General features: G+C 45.3%; 1 protein-coding gene across 2 annotated transcripts in view; it reads right to left on the bottom strand.

Annotated features, from left to right (window-relative positions):
- HORMAD2 (HORMA domain containing 2) overlaps window positions 1-15,309 on the bottom strand; it is a gene marked incomplete at its 5' end in the record, with an annotated part of 36,379 nt that extends 21,070 nt beyond the window's left edge. For both annotated transcript variants that reach the window (XR_014617691.1, XM_084272139.1), the window contains 11 exons: window positions 1,937-1,998; window positions 3,047-3,152; window positions 4,554-4,807; window positions 5,345-5,496; window positions 8,259-8,326; window positions 9,675-9,701; window positions 10,422-10,442; window positions 11,675-11,711; window positions 13,053-13,116; window positions 14,380-14,524; window positions 15,259-15,309. Coding sequence is in view for 1 of the 2 variants with exons in the window: in XM_084272139.1 (XP_084128265.1) it covers window positions 1,937-1,998; window positions 3,047-3,152; window positions 4,554-4,807; window positions 5,345-5,496; window positions 8,259-8,326; window positions 9,675-9,701; window positions 10,422-10,442; window positions 11,675-11,711; window positions 13,053-13,116; window positions 14,380-14,524; window positions 15,259-15,309 (987 nt within the window). The remainder of the gene's footprint in view (window positions 1-1,936; window positions 1,999-3,046; window positions 3,153-4,553; window positions 4,808-5,344; window positions 5,497-8,258; window positions 8,327-9,674; window positions 9,702-10,421; window positions 10,443-11,674; window positions 11,712-13,052; window positions 13,117-14,379; window positions 14,525-15,258) is intronic.

The following is a 15,309-nucleotide window of genomic DNA, read 5'->3' as shown; positions in this document are numbered from 1 at the left end:
TTCCCCTCTCCCCCCCAAAAAAAAGCAGACCTCCACAGCTCAGGCTAGGTTGTTCCCCAAGGCCCCTCACACCCTGAGCTAATTAAACAGTGCAATCCAGGAGAAAACAAATCCAAATCACTCTGGAGACTTTACAGCTCTTGAGAGCAGAGAGCTTCTCTGAACACACCGACAGCTGGGAAACACTTCTACTTGAGTGAACTGAAGTTTGGATAGCAACAAGGTGTTCATGTTCATACCCCACAGGACTACTTCTACCCATCTTACCTACACTTGACCCTGTTAGATAACACCGAACACAGACTTCCCATCCACCCAAGCTTGTCCTCATTTTTTAAGACAAACTTCTCTCACCAGTTAGGCTTCCTGATTCAAGTGGAATACACAATGGTCATTTGTTTTAACCACTTCCCTCAGAAAAGAAGGGAAAGTCCCTCTCATATGGAAAATAGTGTCAAATTTTTATTAGCACTGGCTTTGCAATGACGATCTGCACTTTTTAACTAGTGACTGGACTTTGGTTTTCCCTAAACTGACTGAAATATCAGACAACTTCTAAGCTACGTCGGTTTAAAAATAGTATCAAAGAAAACATGAAAAAAAAAAAACCCTGTGCTGTGCAGAACCTGCAGGGCAGAGCCTGTGATTTCAGTGTTTTTTAAGTCTTTGGAAGCACACAACGGATAAAGTGACTCTTCCATTTTTCAGCAACTAATGCTGTTTCCACCACCTTCAGACACTCTCACTATTGCTACTGCACTCTAATGAAACGCACATGCTGAGAGAGAGAGGTGCCTGGTGCTCCGCTTCCAGTCGTGACAGAGCCGAAAGAATGTCAGGGCATGAATCAGCGGGACAACCACGAGCTGCAAACAAAAAGGGCTCCTGTTTTCACACAGACGACAGAACAAACAAGATGAGAAGGAAGCTGGAGGATGTGACACACACACACACACACACACAGAGAAAAAGAGTGGTTAAAGTTTGAAAAATACCAGCCTAGGCACAGAAGTTCATTTCTAAGATCTAGAGTCAAGGCAAATACTTCACAGATGCCTTTTGAATGACACGTTAAGTTGTAGTCTCCAGTTGCTGTCTGGGTTAGACACCCCGGGATTCTTTTCAACAGAGGCGGAGAAGATTTTAGTAGCAATTTCCTACTCCAAGGGTCAGTTTCCGAACACTCAGGCTCACACCATGCTCAGCTCATCTGAATGGGAGGAGGATCGAGCCAGGGGGATTCAGAGATTTGCCCTGTCACTGAAACAACCTCTGCACAAGCCCACGAATTCGAGCTGTGATTCTGACTCAGGGTTTAGCCTGGGAAGCCTTCAGGACAGAATTAATTTCACATAACTTTACTTATCTAAGATGACATGTCTGGTCTACACTAGTTCTTTGGGTTGACCCAACAACCACTGGGAAAAGAAAGAGATCAACACCTCCAGGAGAGAATTTTTTCCTGTCCTAGAGAGGCAGCCAAAAAAGGGATAAGATCCAGTAAGTACCTGTGACTCACAGGTAAAGACAGTCTGGAAGCAAGAAAGGAGAGGTGAAGACCATGTTAGGCAACAGAGAAACACGCCTTTCAAACCTAAAACAGGGCGGTGATTTCAGAACCTTAATCTAAAACACACAGAGAGGTAAGCCAGCCTGCCTGGGACACTGCTACGTTTAGTCTGCAGGTGTAACTCCAAAGAACAGCACAAAATTCTTGTACTGGATGTGTGAAATAAGCTGATCACAGTTTCTTCCTGAATGCTTCCAGTTCACTCTTCTATCCCTATGTTGTAATACTTTGCGTCCTCTCTGTGTTCTGATAGTGCACAACAAATCCCCTAATGTTAGTTGAATCCTGTGCCATCCTAGATGTTTGATCTGTGGCAATGAGTTCCACCTTGCCCTCTGTATCTTAGAGACACCAAAATTTCCTCACCTGCTGAGATGCCCTTGAGTGAGGCATCCTGCCCATCTCCTTTATTCCCGTCTTCTTTCTACCTACAATCCAAACATCAAATCAAAATTAGCTCCAAAGTTAAAACCCTCTATTTAATTGGAAAAAAAATAATTAGCAAATTCATAAGCCTGACTAAGCCACTTTACCAAAACCCCATGCCTGATCTGAATCGTGTAACCTTTGCTCTCAGGGACTGCCAGTTTATTCCTGGAAACAGAGATTTCAGAATCAATCGCCATCTGAATGTGTAACAGCTTCTATCAATTATACTTAAAACTCCATTTTCACCTGATTTCTAAGAAAACAAAGCTTATGCCTGCGTATGCTCTAGTCAAATGGGGCAGGGGGGTGACTAATTATTGACCTTATTGGGCAGTTTAAAAAAAATTGATGGGGGAGTCCCAAAGCGCCTCGGTTTCACAAAATGAGGCGCCCAGCTAGAGGAGGAAGACCCTGTTACTATCCGCAGAGTGGAAAAGCTGGCACTATGAGTTCACCCCTTGTTACTCATCAAAGGATTTGCAGGAGAAAGACCTGAAAAGGTGACTTCATAGGCAGCCAAGCCTCTTGATTCCACTGCTTGGGGATGTCAGGAATGCTATTTACCATTTTGTCACTAGATGGTATTGTTCCACAGGCTATATCTGAGCGCCTCAAAGGTCAGACACAGCATGGTTTATCAGAAGCTGGGTTGACTGAAGTGATAGAAAAGGCACATTTTTCCTTTCTGTATTTTCAGGTGTGTTTTCATATATGGAAATCGTTAGCAAAACCAAACTGTAACAGCTAAAGGAAGAGAACTTTTGGTGCAAAGGCAGATAACATAACTCAGTATTGAGAGTGGTGCATCTCCTCCATATCTGAGAAAACCCACTGAGATAGAGGCAGAAAGATGGTGATAAAAATGTAACATTCCTGTTACCAAACCCAGCACGTATGAGAAGCCCTTTATTAGAGTTTAATCTGATCTGACATGAAATTCAAACAGCCCAACAAACTCTGTTCATCCATGTCAAAAGAAGCAAGAACACCTAAATATTAAGCTAGTCATGAGCAAAAGCACCTTTGATTTTGAAACTGGACATTTACCTGCACTTTGAAAGGAAAAAGATGTTTCTGTTTTCCGGTCTGGATGGGTGTCACTTTTGTCCTCTCCATGCTCACTTGAATCTGCTCTGACAGGGAGAGGGTCATTCTGTAAAGCAAATGATGTTTTGTCTTAACAGCACAACATAAAAAGTATGCCCAGGTGGGAAATCCATACACCCAGCATTGTGAGGGATGAGATTTTCACAGCTCCTCAGTGGCCAGGCTCTCCTCCTCCCAAGCCTACAGGTCACAGAACTGTAGAATCACAGAATCTCCTGAGCTGGAAGGGACCCATCAGGCACATGGAGCCCAGCTCCTGGCTCCACACAGGCCCAGCCAAGCCAGAGCAGGGCACTGAGGGCACTGTCCAGATGCTTCCTGCCCTCAGCCCAGCTTGGGGCTGTGACCCCTTCCCTGAGGAGCCTGTGCCAGTGCCCAACCCACCTCTCAGTACAGAACCTCTTCCCGACACCCAGCCTGAACCTCCCCTGTCACAGCTTCACACCATCCCCTCGGGTTCTATCCCAGGTCCCCAAAGAGAGGAGAGAGATCAGCACCTGCCCCTTCGCTGTCCCTCATCAGGAAGCCACAGACCACGAGGTCTCCCCTCAGCCTCCTTCAGACTGAATAAGCCCTGGGACTTCAGCCTCTCCTTGTAAGACCTCACCTCCAGACCCTTCCCCAACCTTTCTGCCCTCCTCCCTAAGTTTTGTGTCCCTCTTGGACTGTGGTGCCTAAAACTGCACCCCAGTGCTCGAGGCAAGGCTGCACCAACACAGTGCAGAGTGGGACAATCCCCTCCCTGGCCCAGCTGACCATGCCGTGGCTTGGTGCACCCTGGGATGCGGCTGGCCTCCTGGCTGCCTGGAGGTCTTTCAAGAGAGACATTTTCTAAGACAGAATTCTGACCTAAATTGCTTCCCACCTTCAGGACCTAGTTGTGTTGGGGTTTATTCCCTGGCACTGACCTCCTAAAGTTAAATCAAGTCTGAGCTACCAGTCCAGGCTGCCCCTTCCATCATTTTGGAGATTAATTCTGGCATACTTTGGTGTGTAAGGAAATGTTCTGAATTATCTGCTAGAGATGCTTAAATTAGCCACAAGGCACAACTTTCAGAGGGCTAGTGGGAAGCAGAAAGAACCCCTCCTAGCTAAACAGCAAAACATGGCTCAGTCCTGGGAAGCACCAAGAGGAGATGTAAAACTCTTTGCAGTTTCTCCATTCTGTGCCTGTCCCTGTGTAAGCCTGTGTGCAGGTGTGTGTGTGTGTGCGCACGTATGTGTTGTGTGGCTGTATAATCACTGCCCTCTTCTGGGAGAACATAGTGGGCTCAGTAAGTCACTGGTTATGCTGGAAAGACATTCACTCTATGCCTATGGCTCACCAACCAGTCTGCTGCCCTACACAAGCAGAAATAAGCTGAAGCCTAACGAGGGGACACCCTGACTAAACCAGGATTCTGAGGGTTTTGCTAGATAAACTCAGTTCCTCCAGCTGTTTCTGTACCTTTGCGCTCCTCTCCTCTTCCTCTTCATCACAGTCTAACCCTTGATGGGAGATCTCAGTAGGGCCGTTTCTCCGGATCAGGTTGCATTTGTCTGTCCCCATTCTTTTCCTTTCAGTTATCACTTTCACTTTCATGAGGTGGAACCCAGTGGAGAATGACCCTACTCTCAGGTTGACAGGATCGCCATTGAACAACAGGTGACCAGCGGTGACGTCTTCCTTAAAGCCTGGGGGTTGGTAATCTTTGGGAGTTACTGCACAGGGAAGAAGAACCCACCAGTGTCAGAGAAAGGGGATTTATAAAGAAGCAGATATTGGCCCCAAGTAACAGCTTCAGCCACTAAAAGTTCTTTGGGTTTTTTGTTGGGGTTTTTTTTCAGGAAGAAGGGAGAGGAAAAACTGAGCTGAGCAATTGTTATCAGGGAGCTTGAAGAAATAGTGACTTTAGGATGTAGAGATACCATTAGTGGGCTCAACTTTCTGGAGCAGAACCTGATCCACGCAGGATGCCTGTTCCTTAAAACACACACACACAAACTGTGAAGGAGGAGGAGGTCTCCTTTTCATACTGCACGGCTGTACCTCCTACACAGCAGTGCAACCCTTCCTCAAAAAACATCTGCCATCCCTGAATATCAGAAGGCTTTACTATGTTTTACACCATTTCCTGCTGCTATCAGTGAACAGCTCCTGCCATTTCTCCTTTCCATGCTTTACTCACTGCACAGGGGCTCAAGATTAGCATAGGAATTGATGGTTTTTCCCCACAGCACACACTGCTCTCCACCTACCGTCGTTGTAGTAGAGGAGTTGCATGGTCAGGGTAACGTCGTTGGGGAGTGGGCCCAGGTTTTGCATTAACAGGTACAGCTTACGGATCAGGAGCCTGCTGGTCTGTTTGACATCCTCACTGCACACCCCATTCACCACGTTCACTTGGTTGCTACAATCAGAAGAAGAATAACAGATCTGTTTTCCTCACTCATGAATATTCACGATCTAATTATGCATACAGTGTGCCCACTGACTCTTCTGAAACCACCACCAAGGCTACAATGCCTTCTGTAATTTCCAGATAAACAGGGAAGTGAAACAGACTCCAGGGATGGGGTGGCATCAGGAAAACAACAGCTCTAAACTAAGAGGCACAGCATTTACATTTGAACAGACTTTGTCGATGGGGCAATGGACCCCATTATACAAATGTCATGACTCACTTGTTTGAACATGATTAAATTGGATCAAAGGACCATAAAACAAGTGCCTTTCGCCTAAGCAATTTCAGGAATGAGAGGAATGAGGTGAGAATCCCATATAAAGCCGATTCATCATAGGGGCTATTTTCAAAGTTCATTTTGCAGTTTGAAGAGGAGTGACATTCATGCTCTCACTTCAATTCCACATAAGAAAAACAAGCTCAGAAGCCCATTTTTCAGAAGTGACTAAGGGGCATTCCTCTCACCTCCTTCACCCATCCAAATGCCAGCTGGCTAGTCTAAGCAAGCAGTCTAGACCGAGATACAGTCTAACAGAAGCGGGGTGAATCGCCCTTCGGGGGAGTTTGTTTCTCCTGACTACAGAGGTAGAGGAGACAGCAGCTGAGCTCAGCCTGCTGACTTCAGATGGTTGAAGAAGGACGACATGAGTCACTGTGTGACTAAGGAATCCAAACTTTCCCAGTTTGCAATGAGAAGGGGCCTTAAAAAAAGGGAGCTCCTTCAGTACAAATGTATGCCTTTGGAAGGCCACTGGCAGGTGGATGACACGATGTACAGGCTGGATCATCTCTGACACAGTCATCACAAATTGCTTCAACAGCAGTAACTTAAGAGAACAGAGAGAATCTCACAGTTTGACTGAACCACAAGAAGGAACAGCTCCATTAAGACTGATTTCTCCTTCCAGTTGAAGCTTCTTGGCTGGCCATGAAAACTGAGTGACTGTGGAGCAGCCTGAATTCCCAGGGTACGCAGGGAAGGGGTTGGTAGGCTCCGTGCTGCCAACAGCAACACTCTGCACTGAGCACACTGTGCTATCAGATTAAATCCTGTATGTTCAGAAACTTACATTGAGGGAGAGGAAGAATGCTGGCAAAGCCTGAGGTGGAGCAAAGGGAAGGTAGGCTTTCCCTTACACATCACCTTTATGAGTCTTGTGAGTAGCGGAATAGGAATGGGTAAGGGGAAGAGTATGAGCAAAACTAGAGGTGAGACTTCCATAGGAATCACCCAGGCAAAGAACTGTTTCAATATGGGAATAAACATTGTGAGTATGATGCAGGATTGGGTCAAAAGGTAGCTGAGAGAACCTCTTTGTAGGACTGGGATCCACAGCAAGGAATTCCTCCAAAATCCATCTACAATGAGACAGAGACCATCTAGGAAGAAGTTCTCCTTTACCCCTCAGATACAGTGATGCAGCCCCACAAAACCTCTCTCACAGAATGATTAACTCAGCATGACAATAACCCTTGCAGGTGTATAAAAGCCATTTTATCAGCTGAAGAAGCTGATAGCAAAGATGACACAACACTCTGACTGATGCCAGAATCGGGACACATAATCCCATGACAGCGGTGTCAGTCGCTGAGGAGAGAGAGCAGAGCCCAGGAATCCAATGCCACAGAGCCCGTGTGGACACCAAGGGATGCTGAGTTCCATTTGGAAACTAATGACTGATCAGAGTAAGGCTGATTAAAAACCCCAAAGTACTCAAGAACTCTCTCTCCTCTCCTGAATCCCACAGCTCTCCTTTTCCCCCATTGTAGTGAGGACAACTAACCACAGCTTCAAAGCAGAAACAGAGCATACAGTCATGGGACACTCCAGACTCAGACACAGCTTGGGTTTTCCCAACACAAAATCACTTTGCCATGTACAACAAATTATGTGAGTGTGCTGAGAGTAACAGTGACTAGTGGGACATGACAGGAGCTTCCTGAGGAGCAGACAAGACAGCAGAGCTCTCATGCTGTACAGGCAGGTTCTAATGTTCAAAGATCCATCTTTCACCAATGGTGACTGCAGAAGCAAACTAAAACCAGGTTAATTATTTTTCTTAACTTTGGTTATAGCCAACAGCCTTTGACAGCCTTTATTTGAAACCACACAGGATTATGGCCTACTAAACACAGCTTGAAAACATCTAACAGAGTGCAAAAAAAACCCCAACCAAATGCAAAAAGTTGCTGCTTCCTGCCACAAGTTTCTGAAGCATCAACTCAGGCATCATAAGTGAAAGTTCTCTCAGGTCGCCCACACAAGGCTGCCTGAGCAAAATACACGTATGCAAATGCCCAAGGAGAAAAATCACTGGTGCTGGATCATGGTGAAAGGGATCAAACCTGAAAAATCTTCATCTGAGAGCACAGGGCTCTCTTGTGGAAGTGGAAGAACATTTGTTATTAGTTGAGATGGCAGCAAGCTCAACATCAGGCTGGTTTCTTCATCGTTACCCCCATGAGGCACTGTTTCTACAGCTCAGTTCTGGTGCACTAAGGACCTCACTGTGCTACGTAACAGTGTTTCTACTCATCAGCTCAGCAGTTCATATCCTGTAGGGTGAATATCCTCATCTCTAATGATATTCACAGCTGCTGAACGACTCAAGCATGCTTTAACCATAAAGTAAAGTGCAGTTTCCTCTTAATGCTTTGCAAACACAGTTTACACAGTGTAATTGTGAGAAATAAAACCAAACGATTACCTGATGATGTCCATCTGGGGCACTGCCTTTTTGTACTTGAATTTGAACTGATACAGTTCGGTCACTGTCTACAAGAGAGGAGAGAAGAAGGATCATGCCTCTTACAAGAACAAGTTTAAAGATGCACCCTGAACCTAGCCGTGTCCTTGCACACCCTGATGCCAGAGCACAGCGTTACCAGCACAATGACAGCTGTAACTCTATTATTGCTTGCACAGACTTCAGCAAATTTTCTTGACAGAGCTTACCTAGGGCTGAAAGACTCACAAAAAGAAATGACACACTTCCTGCTTCCTCCTTCCACTTCCTCTGTGGGCCTGACTCCCCAGCCTAAACCTCTAAGGAGGCACCTGGGGGAGCCAACCATCACAATGTCTGTCTGCCCTCCCTCACTAAAATTAAAAGCATGAGGCTTCCCAGGCAATACCAGGTTGCAGGGAAGCCTGGCCCAGAGTGCTGTGTGGAGACCAGAGCCTGAAGGACTCTTCCTACTGAGAAATACAAACAATACTGCATGGGCAAAAGTTGCCGGATCTCACTGGTCTCAGAGTTTTCCAAGGGAGATTAAAAAACTAGATGATTTTCCATTTAAAAGGAAGGGATTTGCTTATGATTTTAAAGAATAAACTAATTAGGAAGAACAGACTACTTCACCACAAGAGAGAGAATCTATTGTAGTCCTATTCCATGCCTATAATGCACTTTTTTCCAGAGGCAATGAGGTCAATTAGTAGGAGCCCTTAACTCTGAGCCTTCCTTACAAATCCCAGCCTTGACGTGGGTTTAAACTTGCTCTTGCCCCAGATGCTGAGATGCAACACAGCAGAACTGTTATCAGGTGAGCAAAGATGCTGCAGCCATTAGAGAATGCAGAATCTGCTCTGCAGAGACAGCAGGGACACTGCACCTTGCTTACAGGTCATGCTACTAAAGTAGATGCCAACAGAACAGGAACACGATGGGGAACAGCAGAAGGGTAAGTACAGGCACTACCCAAACACACATCCCAGGTCTGAAGCCATTGCTGACTTCTGTCCTGAACTGCTCTGGAAGGAAAAACCAACCAGTTCTCTTTCCAACAGTGCTGTTAAAAAGATGGCTTGTAAAAGAATGGTTTTGTGTTTCCCACTTCTTCCCTTGGGGAAAGAAAACCCAAGTGCCTGACATGCCCATTAGCTGCCTGTGAACATCCCTGCCTGAGGCCCTGGACGGGCCCACAGCCCAGTGCCTGGCAGGAGCGTTTGATCACGGTCCAGCTCGCTGAGCTGTCATTCTTAACCGAAGGCAGAAGAGGAGAAACAGGGTCACCAAACAGCTATGTCAGGGTAGAATTTAAGCTTACAAGCCCACTCTGAATACAAATCTACTCACCCATGCCTTCAGCTGCCTCAAAGATTAATTAAGGCTCTTTCTTACCTCCGGTTCCTTGGGATTGGTGTAAATCTGTTATAAGAAAGCACAGTGAGGGCATTCTGCCCTGGGATAACTCCAACCAGTGACTAAACCACAGTATCTTCATTTTACAGCAGAGACTGTACTATCTTTAGCATGGGATCAGGCTGTTTCTCAGCCATTCCTCTATCAGCAGTCAATACTTACCACTTCAAAGACAGGTAAAAGCCACTCATGGGGTGTAACTGTGGAGGAATGAGGTGAAATTCCCATTCCAACCCTCACCTGACTTGGAGATTTAACTACCCAGATTATGCACAGAATAGGTGCATAGCATAGCTCTTGGGGCTTTGCAAAGGACCAGGGCAAAAGCCTTGCTATGTAACCACTAATGTGTGGTTTCTTCGGTATCAGATTAACAAGGAGGACTGCAGGGGGAAATGGAGAAGACACAAGCATCTTCCAAGGGTGGAGGCAAGAGTTTAAAGGAAGCAATGATATGAAGGACATGGAAGTGCTTCTTGGGAGTTTAAGGATGCACTTGGAGTTTAAGGCCTCAGAGTCAGAAGGCTGACACACTGAGCAAAAGATTCCCACGCAGCCTAGGAAGTTCACATTTACCATATTTGAGAAAGGTCAGAGCCCCATTAAAAACCACAGAGATTGTGACTTCCCCTTAAGAAAAGGCACGGATGGGTCGACCCAACCCTGACTCCATTGCTGTTTCAAGCTGGGTGAGGGAAGAAAAACTCCTTGCATTCATTTACTTACTGTGAGGATGGCAATGTGTAGCTGAGGAGGGAAAACAAAAGAAAACAACATCAAAACCTAACCTGAGCGGGCAAGGGAAAGAAGGATCTATCCAAAACCTAACTGCCTGCGTTCAGCGAAGGGATAGCTAACAGCCGAGTTAAAAACCTTTAGGAGGCCCCTTCACAGCACAGCATCAGCAACACCTAGTGGCCAGCCTGCTGGGCTTCCCACCCAGATTCCCAGCTGCAAGCCCAGGCTTCTCACTCCCACTCTTCCTATACACCTATGCCGATGTCAAACCCTCTTCCAAGAGCACCCATCCCTACTGAAGACTGATATTTGCTCTCTGCTGTGAAGCTCCCCCTATATTATCTACCCTACAGCAAGAAAACATACCGGGGACATTGAAAAAAATCCTAGAACATGCATGAAGTATTTCCCATTTTTAACTTAGTCTCTGTTAAATAATAATTAATTTAAATGTCTCAAAAATAGCAGAGGACTAAATACCTCATGGAACTGTTAGCAATCAATACACTGAGTCCAAAACATTTATCTTATGCACACTGACAGGCATACTGACGCCTAAGAGCCCATCTGATCATCAGTGATGAAACCAACATCACTTCATCTGATCTAGATGAGAGCTGGTTAGATGAACAGTGCTGACAGAGGGCAACAGTTGGTGCTTTTTCCTGTGCAGAGCAGTTTTTTTCTGTGAGAATAGGCAACGAATATGATCACTGACTACCTGATTTCATCCTGGAACCAGTTAAATACCTTACATGAGCAATTCCTTTTGAATAAACCCAGTAAATTCTGAACCCAAGAGGAAAAGCTAGGAGTGTTAGAGAAGATGAGGAGAAAAGACATGGGAAAGGAGATGATGGAAAGCAGAAACACAGAAGAACTTCTCTCATGAAAACAAGCGTAGAGATCAAGATCTCAGTCCTGACTGGCAGTGTCTCTATCCAAACGTTCCAGAGCACAGGACTAGGGGAAAACCACTTCAGGCAGCAACTTAGTTCACACACCATGTACAGGCAAGTCTGGAGAGTAACAGTGGTCAATATTTGAGCAGGAGGAATAAAATCTCAACTCTCACATGTGTATTCTCAGGGCAGGGTCCTCCCCCCACCCAACAGCTGTGAATGTGTGGATGTACATGCAAGACAACTACAAAAATTACAGCAGGAAAGGCAAGATAGTTTTGGACATACTTTATGAAGAAATAGGAAACTCCATTAAAACCATGAAAAATAAAAACTTACATACTGCCTCTCCAAAGCATCAAAACAACCTTGAATCCTGCCAGGAAAAAAACATGTTAATACTAAGCAGCAATATTTATCTCCTGATCTGTAAACACACACTCATTACATACAGTTCAAAGTGCTTTTTTCCCCTTTTTTTTCTGGAATTAAGACAAGAGAGCTAGCAACATTCTGGGCTCGTAAAGCCAACCATCATAACGGCACCCTCCTCCTTTCTGTGTTTGTACACTGTTTATACTTGTAGAGCCATATCCTGTCAGCCTAGAGCCCACTTAAATCCTGAGGAAGACAAGGATTCATGGCCTAAGGCTGGTTCTGAGTGGCTCGCTGCTCTGTTCTGGCTCCCCAGCTTGATCTCTGATGGCTCTTTTCCCACTGGCCTCATACAGAGCTTGGCTGAAACTTCAATCTCAACGCAGCCCGACATGTCTGGTCTTGTAAATGTTTCTTATCTGATGCATAATTTATAGTTATGGACTTTCTCAAAGTAGTAAACATTATTTGAGGTAACAATGGTCAGATATTTACTCTCTGAGTCAAAGGATATGCAGCTAGGTATCTCCTGAGTACATCAAAGTCTCGTTGGCTTGTTGGGAACATGCCAACTCTGAAATACATCCTAAATATCGCACAAGAAAGTCGTAAGATGCTCAGACACTCGATAGCCAGGGAGATAAAATATTGCACATGCTAAAAATCAACCTGCAAGGAGCTCAAGAACACTGAAACCAGAGAAGAGTAAATGATGGAATCCATCTCACAGAATCATAGAATGGCATGGGTTGGAAGGGACCCCAAGGATCACAGAGCTCCAACCCCCCTGCCACAGGCAGGGCCACCAACCTCCAGGCCTGGAGCTACACAAGATTGCCCAGGGCCCCAACCAACCTGGCCTTGGACACTTCCAGGGACAGGGCATCCACCACCTCTCTGGGCAGCCTGTTCCAGCCCCTCACCACTCTCTCTGGAAAGAACTTCCTCCTAATATCTAATCTAAACCTTCCTTCCTTTAGCTTTAATCCATTCCCCTTGTCCTGCCATTGTCTACCCTTTTAAAAAGTTGAATCCCCTCCTGTTTATATGATTTTTTTTCCCTCTCTCTGTACCTACACTGCCTGTACATGCTCTGGGGCCTGACCATGACCTCACAGCAGTCAACACTTCAACAGACCTTGAGCTCACATGATCCTGGTCAGCTAATTCTGTCTTGCTTATGCACAGGGCCAAGCACAGGCACTGCAGCAGCAGGAGCTGCACTGGCATAGTCCACAGTGCTACTGGGCACAGTGTTTTCAAAGCCAGGAAGAAGAATTCTAGGGGTACATGTCTTGCTATTCAGCACAATCTTGTCTTAGTTTCGCTGTTACTCACTTACCACTTGACTATCTGCAGTGATCCCAGACAGCTTTTATCTTCTCGGAGAATTTTTAGACAGAGGTCTGCAAAACCAGATTTAGCACATAGTTACAACCCTTATCGCAGCTGTTGGGCAAACACTGAAACTAAGCCAGTCACCCTCCCTTTTTTGGATAAAATGCTTTATCTGGAGGTGCTGCCTGAGAGGAAATGTTGGTTTTCCACCGAGTCCCAGGTGTGCTGACACAAGTTTTTAAATGTCAAAGCTTTACTCAGATGCTCGGGGCTCTTCCCCAGAGAAGTGCTAAAGTTAGGGATTTAATTTTGAAACATTTCTGTCCTCTCCTCCCTCCTCTCTTCCACTCCACTCCCTACCAGCACCTTCACTCTGAGCTCAGGCTTCAACATCCACCTGACAGAAATGACTGCACACAGAATAAACATTCAGAATGGCAAGAGGAAACCTGGCCTGCAAAATGAGGGGAAAATTATTAACACCTTAGGACTGACACAAGGAGCCCTCAAAGGCACGAGCAGACCAGATGTTAATATTCCTGATGAAAAAGGCACTTGAAAGACCTGACATATGATTAGGCAGACCAGTGGCTTTTCAGGGTTGGGTAATCAAGAACCAATTCAGGTTTTCCTGTGCCCACAACTGAGTCCCTGTGACCATATTCCAGGATAAGGAACTATGGATGTGAAAACATGGAAATTGATTGGAATGCACAGAAAGACATTTCACACCCTAATAGCAGATCTCACATGAATGTAAAGATGTCCATCAACCACAGCATGGCCAATTCTTGTGATTCTATTACAAGACTTTGGCTTGTAAAGTTCTCTTTTTTTATTAAGGTTTGATTCCCAAGCACATGTGGTTATGTGAGAAGGTTTTCACAGAAAACCAAAATAAACCCAGCAAAACAAACAAACTACTTACTATCTCATGGGGAAAGCTCACAATGTGAACCTGGAGGGCTCAAAAATCCAAGGGGAAATGCAACACACCCATCCAAGTCAATTTTTTAAAACTTAGTGATTTTTAAATAAATCTCCTGACTTTGAGACATGATTCTCAGGACTGGCAATGCCAAGGAATGGTTATAAATCAAAAGAAACTCTAAGAGAAAAGTCACGAGTGGCCAACAACTCGTTTGTCTGCTATGCTTTCTCTCTGAAGCAGAAGCACTGTCTGCATCCAGACTTGAGAAGGCCTGGTTAGCTAGCTTCCTCATCAGCTAAACTCAGGCCTACACAAGCAGCTGGAAGCTAAAATGTAAAGCACATTATAGCTAAAATATAGCAAGTAGAAATAAGGATTCAGCACAGACTGAAAGCGTTACCATCTAAATAGCGAGTTCCATAAGAGTTCTCTGGGAACAGCCCTCTCATGTATGTTATGCAGGACACAGAGGTGGCCAGCAGCTTTTTCACCACCACCATAGACTGCTGCTCAGTAGTAACTTTGCTGGGGAAGTGCAACAATTCCTGAAAAAGAAGGGCAGAGCCAAAAAAAAACCAAGCCAAAACAACAAAACCAGCACCATTTTAGTGTTAGGTTTAGAAACAACTCTCAGCAGGTGGAAAAAGAAAGGTAACTTGGAAACATAATTTTAACATTTCTCCTGCCTTCATACTGCAGAGAGAAGCCTAATGTCTAACGTGGGTGGGATTGAACGCTTTCAGGACAGTTATCTTTACACATAGCTTGATTTGCTCAGCAGCAGACTGCACTGGTTATTCCCTCCCCTTTTGTCACAGCTAAACGTTCCCACCCCCTCCACTGCACCAATGCCTGCACTTCACAGACACCCAGCCCTTAAAAAAGGAAGGGTATACTTTCCTGCCAGCTAAGCTCTAGAGAGTTACTTGTGGAGTCAAACCAGCGCCAGCGCTGCGATGTAAACACTGGCTGTAAATACTAAACACTCTGCAATTTTAACATGAACAATCTCGGTGGAGAGTATACTAAATTTAGTTCCTCTATTAGTTGCTTTTCTCCCTGCTAATAAAGCTCTGTGCACTCCTAATGAGTCTTCATTTATTCAGGCAAACATATGTCAAAGCCCTGTGCTGTATCTTCCTGGACTCACTAAGCTGGAAATCATCTAACTGAGAACAGCACAGACAACAGAATCTGTTCCCACCTCACAGGCACAGAGGTGCCAGGTCCCAAACTGAGAGATAACACTGTCAGCAGCATCACACATCAAGGTTTTTACCTTAGAGACCTTTTTCTTTTGCCTAGGCTGTAAGAGCTGGTGAGTAGCCAT

This window comes from Gallinula chloropus (assembly GCF_964237585.1).
Source record: "Gallinula chloropus genome assembly, chromosome: 17".
In the NCBI taxonomy this organism is placed as follows: domain Eukaryota; kingdom Metazoa; phylum Chordata; class Aves; order Gruiformes; family Rallidae; genus Gallinula; species Gallinula chloropus.
Note: the sequence above shows the minus strand (reverse complement) of the source record. Positions and strands in the feature narration are given on the sequence as shown.